Source organism: Halichoerus grypus, chromosome 12, assembly GCF_964656455.1.
Source record: "Halichoerus grypus chromosome 12, mHalGry1.hap1.1, whole genome shotgun sequence".
In the NCBI taxonomy this organism is placed as follows: Eukaryota; Metazoa; Chordata; class Mammalia; order Carnivora; family Phocidae; genus Halichoerus; species Halichoerus grypus.
In genome coordinates, this window is record NC_135723.1 from 42,139,950 (window position 1) to 42,166,693 (window position 26,744).

Genomic DNA, 26,744 nt, shown 5'->3' on the forward strand with positions numbered 1-26,744 from the left:
TAAACTAAAAACTGCTCTAAATAATAAAGTGTGTGTCTGTGTATATGTGTGTATATACAACACAATACAACAGCCTTAAAACTTGGTGTGCTTGGGGTGGCTGGGTGGCTCAGTCGGTTAAGCATCTGCCTTTGGCTCAGGTCATGATCCTAGGTCCTAGGATCTAGCCTCGTCTTGGGCTCCCTGCTTAGCGGAGAGTCTGCTTCTCCCTTTCCCTCTGACCCTCCCCTCTTGCTCATGTTCTCTCTCTGTCTCTCTCTCCTAAATGAATAATAATAATAAAAAAAACCTTGGGTTTGCTCATGTGTACATTAGACTTTCTGTAGGTCACAAAATAAGACAGATGACACTTTAATTATGGTGGATTCCATTCTATGTATACATAAAACAAGGTAATCAACATTTGCAATCTCAAAATATTATGCAAATACCACAAACAAGGGAACATACTACACAAAGAAAAAAAATTTGATTCTTTCGTATTATTATGTGATTTATATTGATATGGAACTTGAAGACATAATAAACTGGAGTTTACATTTTCCCTCAAAACTATAATATTTCTAGATTCCCACAACATAATTCATGCTGTCAACACCCAAGAGATACTGAGGCTGGAGGTGTGGATCAATACACTCAGAGAGCTCTTACATGGCCAACAGCATCAGGCTGACCTGCTTCTCTGTCCTCTGTCACTTGCTCCCTCTCTCAGTCTCCAGAACAGTGTCTTTCTGACCTTCTCCTGGTCCTCCTTGGCTCATAGTCTTGGCCCAGGCTGTTTCTTTTACCTTGATAACTCCTGCAACAGCACTTGACTTAGCTAGAACCGTGAGCCCCTTAAACAGGTGGGGTCTCTCTATCGCACCTGCCCAGAACCCTTGCAGCTCTTATCAAAGTTGGAGTTGCCCAATTACTTGTGCAAATTATTAGATTACCACCTGCTTCCCCTTTTGACTGTGAGCCCCATCATGGGAAGGGTCTGAATATGTCTGGTGTCCTACTGTGTGCCCAGAGCCTCCTGCTGTACCTGCCACACAGGCAGCACTCAATAAATATCTGTGGAACAGGGGTGCCTGGGTGGCTCAGCTGGTTAAGTGTCCGACTCTTGGCTTTGGTCTCCTGGTTGTGAGATCGAGCCCTGCATTGGCTCTGTGCTCAGCACAGAGGCTGCCTGAGATTTTCTCTCTCCCTCTCCCTTTGCCCCTCCACCTGCTCAATGTGCTCTCTCTCTCTCTCAAATAAGTAAAATTTTAAAATAAATATCTGTTGAACAAATGAACAAATATGTGAGTAAAGGAGGGAGTACGTGCATGAAATGATGATATGAAGCCAAGTTAGAGAGGCAGACAGGTGAGAGGTTTTTGTTCTTTTGAAAGATAGACGAGGGAAAAGCAAATGAAGCAGTAAAGTGGGAGGAGAATAAAGCAGGTGAAGCAAATGGTTGGAAAAGTAGGAGGAAAGACAGAAGGAAGGTAGAGAGTGGAGGAAAAGAACAGAAGAGAAAGGAAGTCCCAGGGTCTGCTTTGCCTCCTCCTATCTCCTGGAAGGGCTGCCACAGCAAAGGGTGGAGTGAGGCAAAGGTGGATATGCCCCCCCCCCCTTCGAGGGCCAGGCTGAGCAGAGGGTTGGGGTAATTTCAGTTCTCTCCATATCACCTGTAAAGCTTTCCCTTGCATCCCTGAGGATTCGAGTCCCAGTGAAAAGCTCAGCATTACATCACCTTAGTCCCACCACGTTTTACTGTACCCTCCACTCCATTATGAGAAGAACCAGTGAAAGAACTAGCCCTCATGGCAGGAGCCAGGAATAGCTGACAAACCTTTCATGGCACATTGCATCATCTACTAACTCTCCGATCGCTTTCCCAACAATCGGAGGATCAGCACACCCAAGGGAGCAGGTGTTACTCATTACAGAGCAGACCCAGGAATCACCTGCTAGAGCCGTGTCTGAGCTCTCCCCATCTGTTCCCAACAAAGACCAGCCCCCACCCCACAACACAGTGGAAACCAACTCACCCAATCTGATCATGTAATATTATTAAAACTATCTTTACAGCCCAAATGGCAGTTAGAACTAGTAATGGCAATAGCAGAAATGTTATCATCTGTTGTAAAAGAAATCGCTCTCTGTTAATTCTCCATTTCGGATGCTCCTCTGACGGGCTGCTGCAGAAGTGACTGACGGTGCTATTCTCTGGCTCACAATATAAAACCCTCTCCCAATAATGCTATTTAGTCGGCATCACCGATATTTGAAAATTTAAAACCGAAATGGTAAAAAAAGAAAAAGCAAATTAATATAGTATTTTCTCAAATGGAAAAGAAGAAAGGCCTAGGAGGAGTCTGCCAAAAAAGAAAATGAATTGGTTGCTGAGCAGTATTTCAGAACAATTCTAAATAAAAATCAAAACTTACTCTTAAAACTAGAAGACTCCTTGTGCTGGTTTTCATCCTCTAATGAAATTAACCTTAAAATTAAAAAAAAAAAAGTTTAGTAATCTAGTTCTGAAAATTTTATATTTATGATATAGCCAGATTTTTCTGTACAATATTACTGCACTTACAACACAAAGACGTGTGCACACACACATGAACATATAGTCATTTACATGCTATTCATTTTTTTAAGAGGAAATACTTTTGCTGGCTTTTTCCTCTCCTAAGGCTGGTTAGTAGCATCTTAGTAACTGAATTTGGTTTCATCATAAGTCATATATTCTGTAAATATCTAGGTGGGCAGTTAGGTATAACTAAAATAGATACTGTACAGTTATCACTTTTAAAAACGTAGTTAAAAAACTGATGGGCAAGTGAGTGTTTATTCTGATTCCTGCTGTTACAGGAGAGGACACCTCAGGAGGTTAGCTAAATTACTAAGGCTGAAAAGCAAAAGCAGGATCCGTCTCAAATCCAGAAGACTGTCGCCTACTGAACTCTCACCATACCAGTTAAGATCACGGCAGAGACATATCACCACCCTGAGACTCAGCTGGTACCTTTGAACCTCCCCCTCTAAAGCACCTTTACCTGCTATTTTTGAAAGAAAAAAAAAATTTCTTGCTAAATTTCCATTTTGCATTTAAAACAGTTACTGGATTACACTTTTTGAGCTTTTAATTTTTTTTTTTTTTAAAGATTTTATTTATTTATTTGAGAGAATGAGATAGAGAGAGCATGAGAGGGGGGAGGGTCAGAGGGAGAAGCAGACTCCCTGCTGAGCAGGGAGCCCGATGTGGGACTCAATCCCAGAACTCTAGGATCATGACCTGAGCCGAAGGCAGTCTCTTAACCAACTGAGCCACCCAGGCGCCCACACTTTTTGAGCTTTTAAAAAGAAGTACTAACATAATGGAGAAACCTGAAATTAAGGAGAACTAATCGAGACAATCTCGGGTGGTTCCTTTCTGAGTGAAGGCTAATACTTTGATTGCAGTAACATATATGGGTGAAAAGAAGGTACCAGAACTCATTCCAGGTCCTGCCTCTTACTACACCAGGGGCCATGGGCAGTCTCTTCACTTCTTTTGAGCCTCACTGCCATCATTTAAACAATGAGGAAATGTTGGCATTGATTACACAAAGGGTTGTTGTGAGAATGAGTAGAGAAAACATATAACAAAGCACCTGACATTGCACTTAGTATATAGTAGAGCTCACTAAAGGGTACTAAGCATTACTGTTATTACCAGGAATAGGTTAAACTGCTTCTCCCTAAAATAGTTAATTTTATTAGTTTCAGATCATATTCTATAGCTGTTCCCACAGTGAAAACCTGTCTTTGTTTTACACTAAAGGAATTTTCTAGTATTTGCTTTAAAATTAAAAAGGCTTGGGGTGCCTGGGTGGCTCAGTCGGTTAAGACTCAGTCTGACTCTTGATTTCAGCTAAGATCATGATCTCAGGATCTCATGCGTTGAGCTCCATACTCAGTGGGGAGTCTGCTTGAGATTCTCTCTCTCTGCCCCTACCTCCACTAAAAAAATAAATAATAAATAAATAAAACTAAAAAGTCTAATACTGGCAGCAAATACTTCTGTGGGACAAAAATATATATTTGAAACTTCAGAAACACAGTAAAAATACAAGCCAGTTTTACCACACAATTATCATCTAAATTTTTTTGTGTGGAGAAAGAATCCCAAACGGAGGTAAGGTAATCCACTTTCCTAGGTCAGCCAGTTCAAGACTAACCCTGTTCCTGCAAGCCCTGATATCTCAATAGGAAAGGATTCACACTGAAACTTCCTTGCTGAATGGGATCAGGACACATCATGCACCACATATGTTGAGAAATTTGTCTCAGTAGGTAACATGACCGGAGGCCCCTTCTCTGTAAAGTGGCAAGAAATGGAGATGGAGCAGTCACTTCCTGCACTCTGCTTCACAGAGGAAAAAACAGAAGGTCTGGAGAGTAGGAAACAAAATGTCAGAACCCAACACTTTTGTATGATAAGACCTTAGTACTCGATGTCTCCTGAGGCAGTCTCATAGGTTATTTCCTTCTACGAGAGAAAAAGCCAGGGGATTTCCTATCTGGGACAGGATTCTGTAAATGATGGTAACAAAAGGACCAGATTGGGTCCAGAAGCCTGACAGAGCAGAAAGCTGGGGCTGAGGCCACCAGAGAGCCAGAGAGCACTGCAGACGTGTGCCTTTTCTCGTCCCAGTCAACTCCTCACAAGTGTGCTAACACCCGAGAAATGCGTCTCTTATTGGGATGAGTCCTGACCGAGCAGGACTATGTGCAGGCCAAGTCTGGGCTTCATTTTAATACATCAACCCAGAGAAGTGAGGAAGTAAAGCAACTGGCCTGTGTTTGAGACCCCAACAGACTTGCCGCCCTTGCCTGTGGAAATAAAGATTTTGCCAAGAGAAGCAGCCATAACTTACTGCCTCGGCTCCTCCACAGTGGCCTCTGCACTTTCCTGCTGGGTGATCTTCCTTTCTTCTTTCTCAATCAGTTTTTTCATAGGGTCTTGTAAGCTCTTGATCACGATAATGAAAAGGAAAAAAAAAGAAAAAGAAAGATCAATAAAAAACTCAACTTCCTCTGGTCCAGAAACCAAACCTTGAATTCAAGGTTTGGGGAGGTTACCTTTGATCCTATCAAGTAGACAGAAAAGAGATTTTAAATGTTCTCAGACCCATCCAAGAAATACTAGCCTATAGAGGAGAATTGTTTTGCCACTAGATTTATGCTTTCCCCTTCGTGATAAGTTATTCAAAAGAAGGCCTTTTGGCTATTGCTAACTTTATTTTCCATCTTTAACATGCAGCAAAGATAAACATTCTGTTCTGCTTGCAGCCCACACACTGACAAAGTAGAAGTTTTCTCCCCAAAGATGAGACAATTTCATTTTATTTTTAATTTTGTTTGTGATTTTATAATCTAAAAACAGCTTTTGAAAAATAAGAGAAAACAAAACCTTTAAGAAAAAACAAAACAAAACAAAATAGTGGCTTAACATATTCTGACAACTCCCACAAGTGGACAGAGCAGGTGCATCCAAATCTTTGTAGATTAAAAATGGGTGGGAATCTTTTTTTGGAACATAATTTCTTGGAGTTATTGTTCTCAAGTTTCATTAAATATTTAAGGAAAGACTTTTTTTAAAAATCCAGTGCCTAAAAACTGTACACCAGCAGCAAACCTGAAAAAAGCAAAACATTTCCATAATAACTGAATAATGAGTTATAAAAAGAGATCTCTACTTGTGGTTCTAATTAAACCACAATTACACAAGAAACATCTCAAGATACTTAACCTGCTTATAATCTTAGAACCTTTAAAATCTGTCCTTTGGGCCTTCCTGTCTCGTCCTCCTTCCCCTTCCCATCTTTCTCTTCTCTAGTGTGACCCACACACAGAAGGTGACAAGCACGTTCCCTACACCAACTCTGACAGATCTGTGATGTCTAGCTGCAGGTTGGACGGAGATGGTCTGGAGACAGAGTCTTTGCAGAGCAGAGCTATGACGGATGGCAGTGTCTGCTGTGGATGCCAGGTGGACACTGGTGTTATGCTCTCACTCCCTATACAGAATAATTTCCCTACAACACCCAAGCAATCATGGTACCGTTTTTCTCAAGAACCCACAGTACTTCTGTATTTCTTTCCACTTCTAGTCTAAACCTGTCTGCCTGATTTGAAAGATCTTCTAAGATGGGATCCTATCCTACTCTCCCAGATTGCTTCCCTCTGGCTTCCAAATGGGAGCTTTCCATTCACGTAGGCCTGTCTCCTCATCGCCTTCTATGTGCTAATTGCCCCCTTCCTATCTTTGTTCATTCTGGTTCTTTACCCAAAAAAGTTCCACCTATTTGTCCACCCTCAAAAGTCTGATCAGTCTTGGCAAAGCCCAGGTCAATTACTGGTATTTTCCTTAAAGCTTCATTCACTAAGCACGCCAAATTCAAGAAAGTCCTTCCATCTTCAAAGTGTATTTACAGTCCTATTCACATTTGATCATATCTATTCTGTATTGTTTTGTTTCTTAAAAAAATATTTTTTAAATTAGAAAAATAATAGAACCACATGTAGAATGCTTGGAAAATTAAAAAGGAAAAACTACTCATAATTTGATTTCCCCCCAAAATTAGTTATTATTTGCATGTATTTCCTTTCTGGTTTTTCATACTCATACTACTTTATATAATTGGAATCATTGCATATAGATGTCTTCTTAAGCAATATAAGATGTGTACATATTTCATAATAAAAAATATTCCTCATCAGAGAATATAAAAAAGATTTTATATATCATAAACATTCAATATTAAATTAAAATAGGTAAATACACATTCATTCACCATTTTTCTAACATAAGGTCAAGGTTTTTTCATTGAATATATGTGCTATGATTGTAGTTCTGAAGCATTTTCTTGCATCCCAAAGGCATTGCCATCATCGGTAAGGACTATTTCTGGACATTTAGATTAGTACACTTGGTCAACAAATAGTTTTAGAGCATTTACCGAGAGCCAGGTGCTGTTCTGGGTGCCGGAGATACAATGGTGAACAAGACAGACAGAATTACTAGTTAATGATGGGTCTAAGGCAGGGAATTAACATGGGGGATACAAAGTGACTGGGTCACTACTTCAGTTAGCAAGAACATCCTCTCTTGGAAGTGACATTTCAGCTGAGAGTCAGAAGACAGGCAGGAGCCATCCATGCGCAGCTCAGGGAGAAACGGAGGCCTGAGGGCAAAGGCCTAAAGGAAGGAATAGCTCGGCTTGGTGGAGGAACAAAATGAATCCACTGCGATTATAATATAGTGGGCAAGAGTACAAGTCTTAGGAGATCAAGATACAGAGGTCAGCAGGGGTCACACAGGGATAACATTCCTTTACCCACATTCATCAGTATTTAACATTGTGCCCCACTGGCTTCATCATATTATTCTGCCCTTTATATCTCTCCAGTACATGACAACGAAATGGGATCCATGATTATCAGCTGGAGGGGGAAATGTGATAAAGGACAGTATTGGAACAAACAAGGCCACTGGAATATGGACTGTAGTCTAGATGTTCTTCTTTTTTAAAATCATATACCCCAAAGCATCTGGTAAAAGCTGGGCGTGTGTGTGTGTGTGTGTGTGTATTTTGGAAATATGCAACCATAAGGAGAAGTTCAACAGATGTCAAAGACTTACTCTTTTCAATAGATCTGCCAATCACAGCATTTTATTCACGCACAGACACACACACACGGACACACACACACACAGACACACACACACACAGACACACACACACCCTTCCAGCAGCTTTATTGTCCATAGAGTGGTCCAACTCTGGTCAGAGTGAAGCCGGGAGTATTTTCAGCTGAGGTTCTGATGGCCCCAAGACACACTTTTCAATTCTGTGACGCTTTGTCCAGGCCTCCTGGTTTGCTCAATTACCTTCTCATTGCATGTCCTTCTCAATCAGCACTAGGCAGGGCCAGGACATGTCTGCTCTCAGCCGGCTGGGTCTAGCTGCCACAGGGCTTGCCTAAGCCCCTGAGATGCCCTTGACAGCTCCATGGTTATCATCCCTTCTGTCTCCAGGCCGACCTCCCCTCATAACCACACTCCAGCAGCTCTCAGACAATCCCTTTGTAATGTAAACCACTCCTTCCTTCTTTTCAACCCCTTCCCTGTTGGGCCATTAGCAGGGACTCAATTGTTGGCTCCCTGTCACCACAATCACAGTTAAGTCACTATTGTGCTTCACCAACAGAATGGCTACAGTTCCAATCGCTACTTTATTATTAATAATTCCTGTTACCATTGCTCCTCTCTTCCTATTACCATTGTCCCTATAACCATTTGACTGTTGCCACTCAAGAGAGGTGCTAAATATGCACGTGTTTGGTTGATAAATTAATGTACCTAAGGTTAAACTTTAAGGTTAAAAATTATAGCTCTTTAGCTAGGAAATTCAAAGCCTTAGGGGAATAACAGGAAAAGGTTTATAGAACCATAAGCAAAATTAATACTGAACACCTGGGCTTATTTATTAAATATTAGAATTTTGAGCTAAGGGGAATCTTGTGTGGGGAATCTATCATGGGGGATACAAAGTGACTGGGTCACGTACCACAGAATTCACCCATCTAAAGTATACCATTCAATGGTTTTTGGTATAGACACAGAGTTGTGCAACCATCACCATAGTCAATTTTAGGATATTTTTAAGTGGCATCTTTTGAAGCAAGAGAGACTTTTAGATCAAACTGAGCTAAATACTCCTCCATACAGCAAGGGTAAAAAACCACAACAACACATATGGAACCTGTTTCTTACAAAGATGATAAACAATATAGCTAATAAAGAAACTTAGAGCCACTTTGAAACATCACAGAGCACGAATCACATCCCCTTTCCTCTCTCAGCACTAGTTCCTGGGTGTGCCTGTCCGATACAGGATATTCTACATGGTGAACCAGTGCTTTCTTCAAAGTTTGATGAAAAGGGCTAAGTGGGGGCCGCGGTGGAGGTAAATTCTTTATAGTATTTTAAAGTCCACAACTCAGCTGAAAATGCTTAACCCTACAGCATCTGTAAAAGTCAGGGGTGACAGCATTTTCTGTGTGACATGAACATCTGGTCAGGCAAAATGAGCCTAAGAGGCCTGGCTGATTGCACAGCCAGGGGTGGCCATCAGATGGAACTACTTTGAATCAGTGGCTGATGGAAGCCACATTCAAATCCACGTCCAGAAATGAAACGTCAAAACACTCTGTTTCTAGACCCCAAACCCAACTAGGTCCTTCATTAAAATTGCTTGTGAAAATCACTACGTATTAGCAGCAATACAGCATCGTGCAAGAATGAAACGTTTTGTACAGAGGAAAGAATGTTTTTAGACTAAGTAACCTTTCTCTGTTTAAGGCTGCACTGACATGCTAATAGTTTCCATCAATGCTTAAATGGTTTCAGGAAGCACACACACAATATATAAGATCAGCGTGACAGAGGAAATGCGCAGACTGAGCTTGCAAAAGTGTCTTAGAAAGGAAGCAGCTTAATATAATAATGGGAGTTACTACTTCCTGTATTAGGAAAATAAAAGCAAGAGCAACATTCATCTGAATGAAAGCAAAACTACTCAGCAAAACAAATTTCACAGACAAAAGGCTAGCAGCCAGCCCTAATATAATGACCTAAGTTTAAGTTTAGCCTTGACAATCGAGTGACATTTTCTCTAATCTTTAATTACGACATTTAATTTTCTTAGGCTACTTTCCATTAATTATACTGTATGCATATGAAGGTGCCAAGTGATTGTCTATAAAAGGAAATGGAAGTGCTGAAAATAGTGAGGCATGGTTAAAAGATGGTGAACTCAGTTGGGTGTGTGTATATTTGTGTTTATATAATTGGTAGCACATGAGGAATAAAAAGCAGAGGCCAATGATGTGTATGAGATGCACAATTCACGGACGTTTAGCACACGTGGCCTCTCCACCCATGCAGTTATAAATCTCTGAAGATACTATATAAGGAGCACTGTTAATCTAGGACCAGAAGGAACTCTTGAATTGTACTGTAGAACAAAAAGATTAGAGAAAAATAAACACAATCATAAGTAAGATATATAATCTTGTTCTTTAAAATACAATGGAAAATTGTTACTGGGAAGGCATCACAGTGTCCTGGAAAGAGGTGCACTATGAAAATAGATCAAGTAGTGCTGGGACATGGAAAAGGGTCTTCACCCCTTGGGGGCTTCTGCTCACCCCTCAGAACAATGGAGTTAATGACAAGTATACCTTCCTTGGAACACTGAGGATTAATGTAGATAATGCTTCTGCACAGTACCAAGCTCATCGTGAGCAATCAAAATGTGCTTTCTTATCAACAATTTTTCAAGGTCGAAAAGGAATTAGATGTCTTAAGGGTTCATCTTGTGTTAGGTACTGCACTCCATGTTTACACATCTCACAAAACCCAGATAAACACTGTCTTCCTGGTTTCCTGATATGGAAATGGAGACTCAGGTGAAGTAACTTACTGAAGGCCATTCAACCATGAACAGGTAGAAGCAATATTTGATTCCAGGTCTTCTACAACTAGTTAAGAAATAGTATTGAATAGCCGAGCCAAGAACATTTACTGAACTCCTTCATATGAAGTGCCAAAGGAGATTAAGGAGACTCCACTCCAAACTGTAAAAGAAGGGTCCTAGGTTCCTAGGTATCTGAGGGACTGACATACAGAGGATGTTTTTCACCTATGTGCAAACATTTCAAAGTGTTACTTTTAATTGAAAGTTTACAACTGGACTTTTTAAAGGTGGCCCTTGTGCCTTCTCCTGCCCTCCTTGCCTCACAGCCGGAAGTACCCCCTTGAAGAAGTGACATGTGGTGGAGTGGGAAAAGCATAAGCATCCTTGTTCCCAGAGCTATCACATCCTGGGCATGTGGCTTTGGACAGATGACTAGACCTTTCTGAGCTTTGGTTTCTTCATTTGAAACACAGGGGGAAAAAACCCAAGTAGACCCAACTTCTCAAGGTTATTTGAGGATAAAATATATGCACTTTCTATATATTAGTGCTGAACCTAACAGTATTATTAATTATAATATCCAACCTTGGCACATTAGAGTCACGCATACCATGACAAATTCTCTGAGACGTTACTTCACCTCACGTTTAGCAGAGTTTCTGGCATTAAGTAACTGCCCACACAATGATAATATTTTTCCATTCCCCTCGAGTAAAAGTAAGGGAATGAGAAGCAAAGGATGGAGAGGAAACTTACCGTTATGAGGAGAGCCTGAGCTACCACCAGCTGCTTGGAAGAACCAATGCCAGTCATCACAAAGGATGGACGGGACTGATGATCAGCCACACTCTGGCTTGTCCACCTCAGACTACAGTGGTGGCCATGGTCAGCCCCCCTACACACTCCTCTCCCATGACTTGGATGCATCTCAATTTTGCAATGATCTGGCCTGGAGCAGCTTGGGGGAAAAAAATCATTCTGCTAAATGCTGTGTAAAGTAATGACACTGAGAGAAAACTTGAAAGTCTACAAGGATATTCTGGATGCTCGCCATGAATAATTGCCATGTTGGGACTGGCAACTAAAATAGCACTGCAGAGATATTTACCCAATTTTCATAAAAACTATTATGGCTTTATTTTCAAAGCAAGTAACTACAGAGCTGTGTGGCTTGTCGGTAAATGTTCAAGTGATTAACTGAGAAATGTGGAGGTGGGTGGAAGAAGGCTGTTAGGCATACAAATTTGAGAAAAACAAAATCTAGAGAAGGATGTTTTTTGAATTGTGAAAGCTAAAAGCATTTTGGTCTCCAGAATGATGTTCCATATAAGAGTGCTAAGTCCTAGACCCCAGGAGAGAAGAAAGGGAACATTGGCACATCTGTTTCAATGGTTATTTTTGAACATGCCCAAAGTTAGGTTTTCAAATTCGGGTTTCCTTAGTTAAAATCCTGGCGCAGGGCAAAAGCCAGTTGCAAAGTCAAAGTACATTTTTTTAGAATTAGCCCTGTTTGCAGGGTGGGAAGCCTCCTTGCCTTTCTTGCTTGCAGGCCTGCCCTGCCCTCTCCTATCCCTGGGGGAATTCTCTCAGCCCAGACCAGGGCCTGCAGGGCCAAAGCACAGGTTTGGAAATGGAGCTGCCAGAGCATCTGTGGGAGTCAGGGAGGGAGTGGGTCATCCTGGGCGAGGTCTGGGACGCCTATCCCACTGCCATTCACAGCCTTGCCTGCGAAACTCACTGCAAAACTAATCATCTAGGGTAGGGCGCCTGGGTGGCTCAGTCGTTAAGCGTCTGCCTTCAGCTCAGGTCATGATCCCAGGGTCCTGGGATCGAGTCCCACATCGGGCTCCCTGCTCGGCGGGAAGCCTGCTTCTCCCTCTCCCACTCCCCCTGCTTGTGTTCCTGCTCTCGCTATCTCTCTCTCTGTCAAATAAATAAATAAAATCTTTAAAAAAAAAAAAAAAAAACTAATCATCTAGGGTAAAAACAGTAAGGAACTTACACTAGGCTACAGAACCTGGCAACCTCAACAAAACCCTCTGTATCGATACTACCAATGGCTGTCTTCTGGATCCACTTTAGAATTCTTTTTTTTTTTTTTTAATTTTTGTTTTGTTTTGTTTTAAAAGTTTTATTTGAGAGAGAATGAGAGAGAGAGAGAGCACATGAGAGGGGGGAGGGTCAGAGGGAGAAGCAGACTCCCTGCCGAGCAGGGAGCCCGATGCGGGACTCGATCCAGGGACTCCAGGATCATGACCTGAGCCGAAGGCAGCCGCCCAACCAACTGAGCCACCCAGGCGCCCAGGATCCACTTTAGAATTCTTGATAAATCCATCCCTATGACCCCCACTGTGGGACCACTGGTGCCACCACCACCACTACATAGCCGGGAAGTGTCAGAGCCGAAGTTAAAGCCAGGTCTGGCTGTCTCCAGAGCTTCTGACCTTACATACTTTGTTTTATCATGTATCCAGAGTAAAACACCTGGCTTTCCTGCTAAAAACACTGGAATGGGGCACATCACAGAACTCCATTTTACTACTGGCCATTTTCATTAAATATAGGCACTCTGATCTCTTTAAAAAAAAAAAAAAAAAAAAAACAGAGAAGGATATGCCTTCCCCTCAACCAGCTCCCAGTGGGTGTGTCCACTTTTTCAAAGGGCCCCCAGTGCTCACTTCTCTATAAAGACATCTAACTCAACCCACATAATAGGGGAGAAAAGACCACTAATACAAATAGAATTTTAGATTTTTCCAGGGAAAAGCCAACTCGACTCCACAGAGGTATTTTGCTTTTGCCTTTGTTTTTGTTTTTGTTTTGCCTTCTCTGAAGCCTGTTTTGGATCTGTGGGGAAATGTGTAAGTAAACGGCATCCTGGAAGGATGAAGTAAACATGACCACATCTGAGGGTTGGTAATTTAAGACAGGGCACTGTTTTCCTACAGACAGCATTTCATTTAGCTTTCTAAAAAAATGCTTTTAAACTCATGGTCTAAATTACTTTCTCTAAAAAAGTGACAGTGCTTTTGAGATATGGCTAGAAATATTCCATTCCTATCTCCATGACTATTTCTACCATGTGAAAGACGTTCTCCGATGATTTGGAATCAGTATAAAATTAACATTAATAATAACCCATGCAAAATCCCTATGTTTAGTAGCATTTTAATGAAACAATAAATATTTATTGTTTGAAAATGCGAGATTAGAATATTGCTTCTTTTATTGGAAATCACTTCAAAAGATGGTTCTCTCCACTTTAAACTTGAACTTTGCTGTATTTAGATTAAAAAAATTGTAATATTAAAAATTTTTTTTGTAATATTAAATTTCAATGCTAAATTTCCCATAAAGTTAAAATGCTACAAAAATTTATTAATCATAAAATTTAAATGATGAAGGATTATGTCAATAAAGGTACAATTAATAGAACCATATCTGGCCTGAGTAAAAAAGCAATAGTTGTCACATAAAACATTACCACAAAATATTTGCAAAATGTCAACATAGTCACTTGGGTATTTTTCAAGTTGTAAGAGGTGGAGACTCAATTCATTTTTACAATAAAATTATTTTGGGAAAGAATGACACATATTTTCTAGAGAAAGGTTCATTAGAAATAAAACTTAAAACTTCTGGGGCATGAGTTATATCCCTGTAATTCTGCAGCAGAAGTCTCTTCCCTCCAAACAGGATGCATCGAGTGTTTAACACATTAATTATCATCCTTCATCAAGCATAAAACTAACAGTCAGGAAATCCAGCTGCAGTGGCACAATTACCAACACTCAGAATACACCCTGCAGCAAAGAAAACAAATGGGTTGCTTTTCATTAACAGAGCTTGGCAAACCTCTCCAAAGACAATGTTTTCTTTCCAGCCAGAGTCCCAAAAGGCATTTCAGGGGCTATTTGCTTAGGTAAATCCAGAGAACAAATAAATTGTGAAAATATTTATTTGAATTTCAAAATATCCATTATCAATATATAGTGCCATTCAGAAGAAAATGACATCTTGAAAATGACTCAGTCAAATCAAAATCTTTTAAATACAAGGTATGTTTAAAAAAAATGCATTAGTGCAAGAGGTTGCTAAGTCAGGTAATATCTTCATGCTTGGTGGTAATACACAAGGTATTAGTGATGTTCATTTTCATGTTTTGTGGCATGCAGGATGATATGTAATATGCCTCTATGTGGGCAATAATGAGCTGTGTGATAACAGGATTCTATTCTATAGGTTTAGGTCCATATAAAGAAAATAATTAGTGACTAGCTTGTGATTCTAATATAACATCATTGAAAAGTCTAGACGAATAGCATTCTAGAAAAGTAATAACAGCCTAGTTTAGTTGGTTGATTACTGGACACTTAACATTCTTAATATTACTATAATTATATTATACCTCAACAGATATATTATTTCTACTGAGTTTATATTACAATTAAACCATAAACTGTTACTTAAACCATAATTTAAGGAAGACTCTGGGGATGTAAAAGGCAATGGATAGTCATGTGCCCAAAATATTTGTAATTATATCCTGAACCAGTGCCATCAAACTTTCACGAAATTCTCTGCCCAGAAATCCTCTAACATAATCAGCTTGATCCTCTCTGCAGGATAAATATCATGGCAACAATTAAAGAGCCATATTTTCCTCAGCACAGGAGGCCAGAGCGACACATAAGGATTCTTCCATGCTTGTGGCACAACTTCAGTTTCATAGTGTACTTTATATGCAATTAACTCAAACCTGAACTTCTTTTAAATCGTCTTTGCAGAAGGCATCATTCCATCTTCCACCTAGCTGATTTATGTACAGTTGTCTTTCAAAAGACAAACTCTGAAACTGTATTTATTATAAAATAAAATCTGATGCACATACACACCTTAAAACCTAAAACTCTCTGCCTTATCAAAGAATAAGTGACGGGATTCTGTTCAGGCCTGTATAAGAAATGTGAAGAGTGTGAGTTGTAATAATTTTAATCAACATGGCTTGGTCAGGATAGCTGCTTCCTAAGGTGATAAAAGTGGGTAATAAATTATGGGGAAGGAATACAGTCCTACCAACAATGGTAATATTGATGATGTGATAAGAAAGGCTTTGGGGTCACTGGATACAAACATTTGGCTGGACAAAGGAGGATACCTAGGAAATAAAAAGTCCCTCCCCTCAAGTGCTTCAGTCCAGCTGACAGAGCAAAAAAAGGGGCACATTCTGAATCCGGTTACCATGCAGCACGTCAGCGAGTGCCAATAAATGAGCAAATGACCAGCTGACGGGAGGATTATGAAGAACAAACTTCACTGGCCAGATGTCCTGTCTGGAGTCAGGGCAGGTGCATCTCAAGGTGAGTGAACTATTTTGGGTTCCTCTTGGGACTTTCATTTAAAGGGCCAGGGTCTTAAAGGTTTCTGTCTTAGTACTTTTATAGATGCAGTGACATTATAAACATCTCAAAATCAGAGAGGTGTTTTAAAGCAAAAAAAAAAGGCTTTTTAATGTTTTCTCAAGCAAGGTGATGAGTCATTTACAAACTGCCTGAAAAATTAGAAGGAAGGTAATTCCAAGGTATTAACAAGCTCTTTCCTGGTCTTTTTTCCCCCCAAAGATATGACCTGGCAACAAAGTACCTAGTGTTCTCTCATTCTCAAAATCCTTTTGGAACCCAAGTCACTTCCTTCTCAACATGCATTCTCCCTCAGCAACCAAAATGATTCCACATTCAGTTGCAATCCTGAGAATCAGATATCTGCATATATCCCCTTTAAGTTGAGAAATCACTGAGTTTAATGTTGCTTTTTCGACTGGAAAATATTCCTGTAGTCTTACAGGAATCTAATTCTGTATTAGATGATACTCACAGAATAAAATGACATTTGTCAGAAGTAACAGAGGAAAGAAAAATACCTTTTCAAGTGAGCATATTTGAATTTAATAATTAAAAAGTTATGGAGTATACTAGACTTGTACAATCTTCCCTTTAACAACGTCAAACAAGTCATTTAAAGAAGCAGGACCAGTCCCCACAATTCACCTTCCAGTAATACGTACCCCAAGGTTCCAGCTGTGTTTTTGTATTGCTGTGACGAATACTTATGCAAAAAAAGACTATACTAGGGGACATAGTTCCCTCTTTGACATTGGGAGTCTGTTGCAGTAATGATGATTGCTGCCATGGACACTCTGATGTAAACAAAACATTACTTTTCATAAGATTTTCTAATGGCCTCTCTAGCTTTCATACCTTTAATGTAGTGAATTCATATGGTTGATAACCTTTGAAGCTCTCGTGGATGGCTGCCATAGTGTGAGAAGTTTTCTCCCAAAAATGAAGCAGAGTGGTCTGTAAGGAAAGACAGTGCAGCTATTAATGTTTCGAATGCCCAGATCTAGCCACAGGCCCTGGAGAAGGGTGCCCACATAGGATTCCAACTCACCTCTGCAGGCTTGTTTCCCATTATGCCCCTTTATACCTTGTATTTCAGCCAAACTCAATGCTTCCCAGTTCCCCCAAATACTGCCTCCCATGGCTAATAATGTTCCACCATTTGGGGACATTCTTCTCTCTGTTTTCTATACTTGTCCCATGTGATCCATCCCCCAAAACCCAGGGATCATTACCAATCTACTTTTGTGATCTCTCCACTGATTCGATTTGTCCCTCTTTAAAACCTCATTGGATTTTGTAGAACTTATTTCACTTAGCACACACACCCTGCTTTCTCCTTGAAGTATAGAAAATATAGTCAGACTGTATGTACTATCTCTGATTTCCTTCTGAAACTTTAAGTTCCTTGAGGACAGGGAATTTGGTCTTACTAATTTTTATATTCCCTACAACACCCAGAATTTGGCCTCCCACACTCAGTTGGTGCCCAAAAGCACTGTTGTTGGATATGAGTACTATCCTGAAGGAACTCAGGCTAGAAGGAGACAAAAATTAATAGTTCCTTGAATTATGACAACCTGATGAGTAGGTGACTGACGGTGCCATGGGAAGTAGAGGCCACAACGCAGAGTGAATTCAGAGGAGGCTTTCTGAAGGACGCAATACTCAGACTGGTACGTCAAACAGAGGGGACTATGGAAAGGTACAATGGAGGGGAAAGGCACTCAGGCAGATGGAACCACCTAAGTTAATGCAGGAAAGTGAGAAAGCAGTGTATGCACAGGAAATAGCTAATATTCAGTTTGAGTAAACTGTAGGTCTACTAGAAGGGAAAGGGGTGGAAAGTAAATTGTGAGCAAGACATTCAGAACTTCATAATGCCCAAACCATACTTTTAGCTCCAACACTGTCCTTCTGTCCCCCTAAACCTTGTAACATTCTTGGTTCACTATAACCAACATCACTTTGTTACCTGGTACGTTGCTAGCATATGAGACAACAGATTGCATCGGCTTGCTCCAAGAAGATCCACTTTCTGACACACATCCATCTTCAATTTGTCAAAGCTTTTTTTGGCAAGGCGTACTTGTGTTTGTACCTATGAAAGTAAAAGGGAGCTTTTGAACCACTCAGACTCTTAGGTGGTTAAAATTTGCCAGTGAGGGAAGACCCATAGTGGGCTTATCTCTCTCACACAAGAAAACACCTTTGAAAACTCCAGGCAAGCGAGAAGATCCTACAACATCCATTCTTTACCTTCAAAGGACTTCAACAACAGTACTGCATATGATGATTTTACAGCAGATTTGCCATCCTATTTGTCAGTCAAAAGTTAAAATTCCTCTCCTCTCAGAGCATTCACTGAGTAACCATGGTGGGGAGACATCTGGAAACATGCACAGTGGCAAAGGAATAACCTTCACCCTGTTGTTGTTTCCCTATATTTCTTTGAAGCTGACTTCTGGTATATTCTTCACTCAGCTTCACTAATGCTAGCATCTTACATAACACAGTACATTTGTTAAAAATAAGAACTCAACACTGACACAATCCTATTAGCTAAACAACAGACATTATTCAGATTTGACTAGATTTTCCACTGATGTCCTTTTTTCTGTTCCAAGATCCAACCGAGGATACCACATAAGAGAATTGTGACACAGCCTAAAAAGCTGATAAACTTTCAAGTTTTTATTACTGAGTATGTACACAAGCAATTCTCCCTCTATCCCTCAGCCATGTAGTAGTTCAAAATGGAGGTCAGTAAAAAATTCAGAAATGTCAATTCTATACATTATTTGATAATAAAATGGAAGCTTTTAAGGGGTGCCTGGGTAGCCCAGTTGGTTAAGCCTCTGACTCTTGATTTCAGTTCAGGTCATGGTCTCAGGGTTGTGGATCGAGCCCCTCTTTGGGTTCCATGCTCAGTGCAGTCTGCTTGTCCCTCTCCCTTCCCTCTGCCCCTCCCCCCACTCATGCTTGTGCATGCTCTCTCTGTAAAATAAATAAATCTTAAAAAATAAAATAGGTTTTAAAAATTATACAGCTACTTTAAAAAGTAGTTCAAAGTAGTTTAAAAAGTACTTCAAAATTTCTCCTTCCTCAAATCTGAAGCATCACCACACTGTATTTTAACCAGGGAAAGCCAGCCAAATACCGCTTTATTTCAGATAATTCATGCAGTTGTAGTTAGTAGGTAGATAACTGTTAAGTAATGGTAAGTAATTACTCTGGGAGTAATGCTGACTCTTTAGTGATAGTTCTTCCATCACAGGATACCAGGAGGCAAGGGTGATGTCTACCTTGATCACCATTGCATGTTCAGCACCTGGTGACCTGGTACAAAGCAGGCGCTGAATACATATTTGGTGACTGAATGAAGAAATTTTCCAGGCCATTTCAAAAGGTAAAGTGCCTAAGTACCATTTTAAGGTATAACCTACAAAGTTGTTTTAGAAATGATTTTATTTTTTAATAAAAATAAACACGAAGATTATTGATATAAAACATTAATTTTTACCACTGATAATACTAGTTAGAGTCACAGCTTATAAAATTATAGGGCATTCTATAATAATAGCAACAATTGATACAACTGTTGCCATTTACAACAATTTAACAATTGAAGCAATTTAACAATAGCTACAATTCACAATTAATACAATTGATACAATTGAACAATTAATACAATTCACTTACCACATGCCAGCCATTCTCTTTTAGGCTATGTTATTACCCTCTCTGACTGCTAAGGGTAAGAGGATTCATCTGGGAAAGTAACTAATGAGCACGGCTGCCATTCTAGATTAGCCTGCCTGACTCCAAAGCCATACAATTCTGCCTCTCAAGCAACTTAACACTGGTCACTGGAAAATCAAGAAGCTCGGAATTATGATTCTACCCAGAAACCCAAGTTTTTCCTGTAGATTATATGGAATTGGAAAAAAATGAGCCAACGCATTTAACACCATTTTGATAGAATTAATATCCTGTATGAATAGGGTCTTGTATCTGTAACTATATAAAACATTTCCTAAGAATTCTTCTGTATCTTTGGTCTACAGGCCCGGGAAAACCAGAGAATAGAAGCCATCTAGCTGCTCCCAAACTGACCACACCATGAGCTTAAATAAATCCGGGAGCTCAATCATTTCCCACTGTAGAGTGGAGAAACTCTAGGCAAAGATGCCTGGAGCACAGACTATAAAATGAATTTAGAATTAGTTAAAAGTAGTGATTTTCTATCTTCCTTTGAGAGGAATAAGGAGACACAAAAAAGAAAACCCAAGTTCCAGCTTTGCACAGTGACAGTATCGTAGCCCATGAGTTTATCTGAGGCATGATTATTGCTAATTGAAAACCCAAGTTCCAGAGGGAAGAAATGGGAGAATGTGAAGAGAAAGATGTCTCAAAGCATCTGAGAACCTCACTGCAAGCCCTCACTGGTTCACCAGTTGCTCAGGCCAGGAAGACTTCCTCAATGGGATCCTGAGAGGCATCTGTCTCCACCCTTTTCTTCAGAAGGGGAAGGAGATTAATATGGGTATGAACTTTCACATACGCATTCATTCAGCACATATTTGGTGAGCGCCTATTACGTGTCAGGACTAGTGCTAGGTACTGGGGCCTCTATAAAGGAATAAGACTTGTAGCAATGGGTCAGTAAATACTTATGAATGACTGCGCTTAGGAATAAGGACCCTCTAGTATTTTAGAGAAGACTAATTAGCAACTATATTATAATGCAGTGGGAAAAATACAACAATAAAACTAAGAGTGCAGGACAGGGATTGATTAATGCTGGTGGTGGTGTAGGGCAGGGACATAGGTTGATGTCATTAAAGCCCCAAATACTGGCCTCCCGGTATCCCCACTCTTTGCCCTTTAACTTTGTAGGCTCCTCCCACTCTGACTCGGGGCTTGGCATGTGACTTGCTTTGGCCAGTGCGATGTTAACAAATGTGATGAAACTGGAAGCTTGAAAAAAAAAATGCTAGCATGTTTCCACTTTCTTGCTTCTCTGAGATGGCCATGAGAATATGCCCAGGCCAACCTGAGAATATGTCTAGGCTGGCCAGCTGGAGGGCTGTGAGAGTCTTGTGCATGCAAGAGACACAAGGAGGAGAGCCCAGTTGTCCCAACAGATCAGCCTTTGGCCAGCTGACCCAAAGAGATGTGGGGGAGGCCACCATGATGAGCAGAAGCCCTCCCTACCCTATAGCTGACCACAGACTCATGAGTGAGTCTAACAGAGACCAGAATTACCCTGCTAACCCACAGACTTGTAAGCAATAAGAAATGCCTATTGTTTTAAGATACTGAATGTTAGAATTGCTTATTTCACAGCATTATTGTGGCCACAGATAACGGATATAAATGATAAGCAGGTGGACAATAAAGGCTTCTGAGATGAGGCAGGGGGATATCTGAGCATGAATAGGAGTAAACAATAAATACAACGTATCCACAAGACTGGCCTGCTAATGGGGAGGTTCGAGATCTTCTAATTAAATGCAAATTAATTTGGGGGGCTGTGGATTTTGCTTTTTCCTTTACGTAGATATTCTTTTATCCTATAAGAAAACTTACTTCAGTTGCTTATAACACAAAGCTCATGCATTAATATCCTTTGAAATGTGCCTTAATTTATTTTGTTTAATTTTGTAAAGTAATTTTAGAAACCTAGAAGAAGACTTCAACATTTGACCCAGTGAGTTCTGAAAGGCCATATGCTTTGTGTGTCAACAATGATTATTAAAATACTTAATGCACTGCTGAGTTTCCAAATGTTGAGTCCTTTCCCTGCCAAACAAGGAGGATGTTACACTGTTGGGCATTTTGAATATGGTAAAGTTCATTTAATATTTTGTGCTTCATGTCTACTCTCTAAAACACATTTCCAGTCTGCAGCCCAAGGACAAAGCACCGAGGACACAGTCAAGCACAGGCCACCATCAAAAGTCCAATTTCATATGCCTCCAGATGCACTTAAGTGAAAAATGTTTTATTATTCCTTTCAATCCCAGATAAATTATATTCAATTACATAAACATCTTGAGGAGCTCCTGTGGTTCTCAAAGTTCTTTAAAAATATCTTCAGTCAAATAAATGTACCCTTTGTCTATTTTTTAGTTTTATTTCTGTTGCCCCACCTTTCTCTTCTTATTCTCTAAGCTCTAGGAAATGATCACGCATATTAAACTCCCTTTAGTGTGAGTCCTGCCTTCCCCAGGCTGCAGAAATTCAGTTTATCAGAAAAGGGAGCAATGTCTTCAGTGCCAAAACTACAGGGCATTTCTCTGTACTTATTTCTCCTAACCTGAAATTCTACCTCTTATAGCCCCAACTTGAATTACATATAGTGAAGTCAAAGCTATTCATCCTCTTATTTCAATCTGACTTCCCCATCCAGTGGGAAAGGTCTTTATATTACTCCATAACCAAATAATCTGAGAGTGGTTTTTAAAATTTTTTGTGTTTTCTTTCCTTTAAAAACAAAATAAAGCAAAACTACAATCCTACTCTTACTTTTACATTTTCTTCCAGGAAATGACTCTGCCTTCCACCATCCACCCATCCAATCATTTAGCAAATATTCACTGAATATCTTCTACATGCTCGTAGTAGTGAGTGAAACAGAGGTGGTCTCTGCCCTCATGGAGCTGACAGTCCAGTGGGCATTTTCACATCAGTGAGGGCATAATATCAAACCAAATGAAGGAAAGCCCCACTGCCCCACAAGAATGATTTAGCAAGAATCTGACCAAGAGAATATTCTCCAAGAAAGCGGTGCTCAAATTCTATTCAGAAGGACTGAACATGATTAACTATGCAAGAATACTCCAGCAGAGAGAGGAGCATATGCAAAGGTCCTGGGGTGAGGGCAATAAGGCAGGTCCCTGAAAGCCAGTGTAGCTGGGTTGCTGAAGCAAGCAGAAGGATAGTAGGAGATGAGGCAAGAGAGGTGGGCTGGGGCACATTCTAGAGCACAGTCCTTGGAGGCATATGCTTAGGATTTTAGTTTTTATCCTAAAAGCTGCAGAAAAACAATGGAGGTCTTTAACCATGGGAGAGACAGAATTTTATTTTCAGTTTGAAAAGTCTACTCATTATAGTATGAGGATGGATTGGAGGAAGGAGATGAGTGTAGATGAGCATGGATCTAGAGTCAAGGGGAGATACAATGGTAGCTTTAAACTTGGGTAGTGATACTAATACGGAGAAAAAAGTGCTCTGATTCCAGAGATATTTAGGAGGTAAAACAGGTAGGACCTAGTGAGGGATTAGATGTTGGGGGTATGGAGGACGACTCCTATGGATCTAACCACTCCAAACCCAGTATCATCATCTAATTTGCCTTTCCACCAGATGTTTCTACTCATATCAACTTCTCATGGACACCTCACACCACATCAAAATTCTTGGTTTCTTTCCCAACCAGCTCTCAATACTCCTCCTTCATTAAAACTGATTTGTTCATCATATTTTCCTCTGAGGCAGCAATCCTACATCCAGGGAAAATTTTCAAGATCAGAGAATATAGCAATTATTTCTTTTGGCTTTAAGGTGCCACAAGAGAAAGTCTAGCCCATCTGAAGTCACTTGGAGAACAAACGGTCAGGTATTTGGCTTCATTAAAAGAAGATCTTTTTTTCTGGCCAGTGAACCAAGACCTTTGAGGGTCAGAGAACCAAACACCTTCCTGAATCACTTTACTGTATCACTTGATTGCATCATATACTTAGCCATTGGTGGCAGGAGCAATTTTGACACTGTATTATGCATGAAAGTATGTGTAAGAGACTGTGTGCACCATGCATGTGTGTAGGCAGCCAACTGTTAACTTAGGAGTGATCTGTTTTTTGGTCTCCCCTCAATAAAATCCTCACTCTGTTTTGAAAAATCTTCCTTCTCTTTATTCTAATCATGTGGTTTAAATGGGAGCTGATATATCCTTTTATAGGGCATTTCTCCACTCCCACTGACTGGCCCAAGGATGGCCATCTTAACCCAAGTTGAGTCAATCACAATGCATCATGGTTGCCTGATTCAGGGAAAGGCATCTGATTCCAGCTGGATGAATCAGAGCCCTTTTTAAAGGATTTTTGAACTTGGAACAAGAGTTTCATATCAATGGAATAATACAATGTAGTCTAGTCTTTTTGTGGCTGGATTCTTTCACTCAGCATAATCCCTTTGAGATTAGTGTTGTTGCATATGTTAGCATTGTGTTCTTTCTTATTACTGAGTAGTATTTAATTGCATGGATACAGTGTAATTTGTATATTCATTTGGGTTTGGCTATTTTGAATAAAACTGCTATAAACATTTGAGCACAAGTCTTTGTATGGACAAGTTTTTCATTTCTCTTGGGCAAATATCTAGGAGTAGGAATGTTAGGTCTTTTAGTAACTGTGTATTTAATTTTATAAAAAATTGCCAAACTGTTTTCCAAAGTAACTATATCATTTTGCATTCCCGCCAACAATGAATCCAAGTTCCATTTGTTCCATATCCTCATTAACACTTGGTATTTTCAGTCTTTTAAGTTCTAGCCATTCTAATGGATGTGTAGTCACAGTCATTATGATTTTAATTTGCATTTCTCTAATGACTAAAGATGTTGAAATTCTTTTTATGTCTTATTTTCCACTTGCATATCTTTGGTAATGTGCTTATTCAAATCTTTTGACTTTTTTAAAAATTAGGTTTGTCTTTTTATTACTGAGTTCTTTATATGTTCTAAATATAAATCCATTATCAGACATAAGCTTGAAAATATTTTCTTCAAATCTTTAACTTGCTTTTCATTTTTTCTTCTTTTGTCTTCTCAAGTTTTTTTAAAAAGTTGATTTTATTGAAGTGTAATAGATATACAATCTCCTATTAGTTTGAGGTATACATCAGAGTGATTCAATATTTTTGTACATTATGAAATGATTCCTACAATAAGCCTTTCATTTGCTTAATGGTGACTTTTGAAGAGAAAAGTTTTTAATTTTGATTATATCTAATTGTTTTTATATTTTCTGGTTTTTGTGTCTTACCAAACCATTCTCTAACATCATAAAGATATTTTTCCTATGCTTTTTCTTCTGGAAATTTTATATTTTTAGCCATTACATTTAGATCTACGACCCATTTCAAGTTAACTTCTGTAGATGGTGTGAGGTAGGGGTGTTGGTTCATTTTGTTTTCCCCAGCAGTAGATATCCAGGTGTTCCAGCATCATTTGTTGAAAAATTATCCAAATGCCCATTATATTGTCTGTACATTTTTGGCAAAAACCAAGGCATTATTAAGTGTGGATCCATTTCTGGGCTTTCTCTTGTATTATTTTGATCTATATGTTTATCCTTATACCAATACCACACTCTTGATTACTACAGTTTTATAATGAGTCTTTAAGTCAGGTAGTATAAATCCTATGACATTTTCTTTTTTCTTTTTGTTTTGGTTATTCCAAGTTATTCTTATTATATCTTTGGGACAGCTTCTCCATTTCTTCAAAAAAGCCTTCATGATATTGATAGGATTCCACTGAAGCTACAGATTTACTTGGAACTGACATCTTAACAATATCTTCAGACTGAGGAAAATGGTATATCTTTTCATTTATTGGGTCTTTTAAAATTCTCCTAGCATTTTGTTTGGTTGATGTTAGTGCACAAGCCTTGACATTTTATTAAATTTATTGTAAAATATTTCATATTTTTTGATGCTATAAAAATAGAAATTTCAAGTTCTAACTGCTCACTAAAAATATGATTAATTTTTATAACCTGATCTTGTATCCTATGATCTTCTTAAATTTGATTATTAGTTTTAAAAGATTTTTTTGGAGATCCCTTAGGATTTCCTCTCTAGATAGATAGATGGATGGATGGATGGATGGATTGAGTTATGGATCCGTGTGCATATATCATGTTATCTAAGATTATAGGCAGCTTTCCTTCTTCCTTTCCAATTTGTATGTCTTTATTTATTTCTCTTGCCTTATTGTACTAGTTTTGATAATGCTGAATAGAAGCTGGTGTGAGCAAACATACTTGCCTTGCTCCTGATCTTGGGGCAGGGTGTATGTGTGTGGGGGTGTTTAGTCTTTCATAATTAAGTATAATATTAGCTGTACATTTTTCATATATACCCAATGACAGATTGAAGATGTTCTCTTCTATGTTTAGTTTGTTGAAAATTTTTATCAGAATTGGATATTGGATTTTATCAAATGCTTTTTCTGGTTCCATTGAAATGATCATATAGTGTGGTTTTGGTCTTTTCACATAGCAAACTATGTTTACTCATTTTAAATTGATCTCCATTCCTTGGATTACCATATTTTGTCAAGATTATATTAATTTCTGGTAAAAGTCCTTGCTCTGAAGTCTATTTTGTCTAAATTAATATAGCTACTTAAGAATTATTTTGATTAGGGGGCGCCTGGGTGGCTCAGTCATTGGGCGTCTGCTTTCGGCTCAGGTCATGGTCCCGGAGTCCTGGGATCAAGACCCGCGTCGGGCTCCCTGCTCAGTGGGGAAACTGCTTCTCCCTCTCCCCTCCCCCTGCTTGTGTTCCCTCTCTTGCTGTCTCTCTCTCTCTGTCAAATGAATAGGTAAAATCTTAAAAAAATATTAAAAGAAAAAGAATTCTTTTGATTAGGATTTGCAGGTGATATATTAATCTTTTTACTTTTTTTAAAAAAAATCTTTTTACTCTTAACCTATCTATATCTTTATATTTAAAGTGTGTCCTGAGACTAGACCTAGCTTAGTCTTGTTTTTTTTTAATCTGATCTCTAACTTATTTTTACCCATTTTATCTAATAGAGCATGATATGAGATTT

At 39.3% G+C, this 26,744-nt stretch overlaps 1 protein-coding gene and 1 pseudogene across 21 annotated transcripts in view; one reads left to right on the forward strand and one right to left on the reverse strand.

The window, feature by feature from the left end:
- Nucleotides 1–26,744, reverse strand: part of ICA1 (islet cell autoantigen 1) — a 141,646-nt gene that overhangs the window by 23,304 nt on the left and 91,598 nt on the right. For all 21 annotated transcript variants that reach the window (XM_036086329.2, XM_036086331.2, XM_036086341.2 and 18 more), the window contains 4 exons: nucleotides 17,874–17,999; nucleotides 16,757–16,855; nucleotides 4,893–4,987; nucleotides 2,418–2,470 (listed from right to left, as the gene is read on the reverse strand). In XM_036086329.2, coding sequence (XP_035942222.1) covers nucleotides 2,418–2,470; nucleotides 4,893–4,987; nucleotides 16,757–16,855; nucleotides 17,874–17,999 — 373 coding nt within the window. The remainder of the gene's footprint in view (nucleotides 1–2,417; nucleotides 2,471–4,892; nucleotides 4,988–16,756; nucleotides 16,856–17,873; nucleotides 18,000–26,744) is intronic.
- LOC144379735 (U4 spliceosomal RNA) lies at nucleotides 20,195–20,266 on the forward strand (annotated as a pseudogene).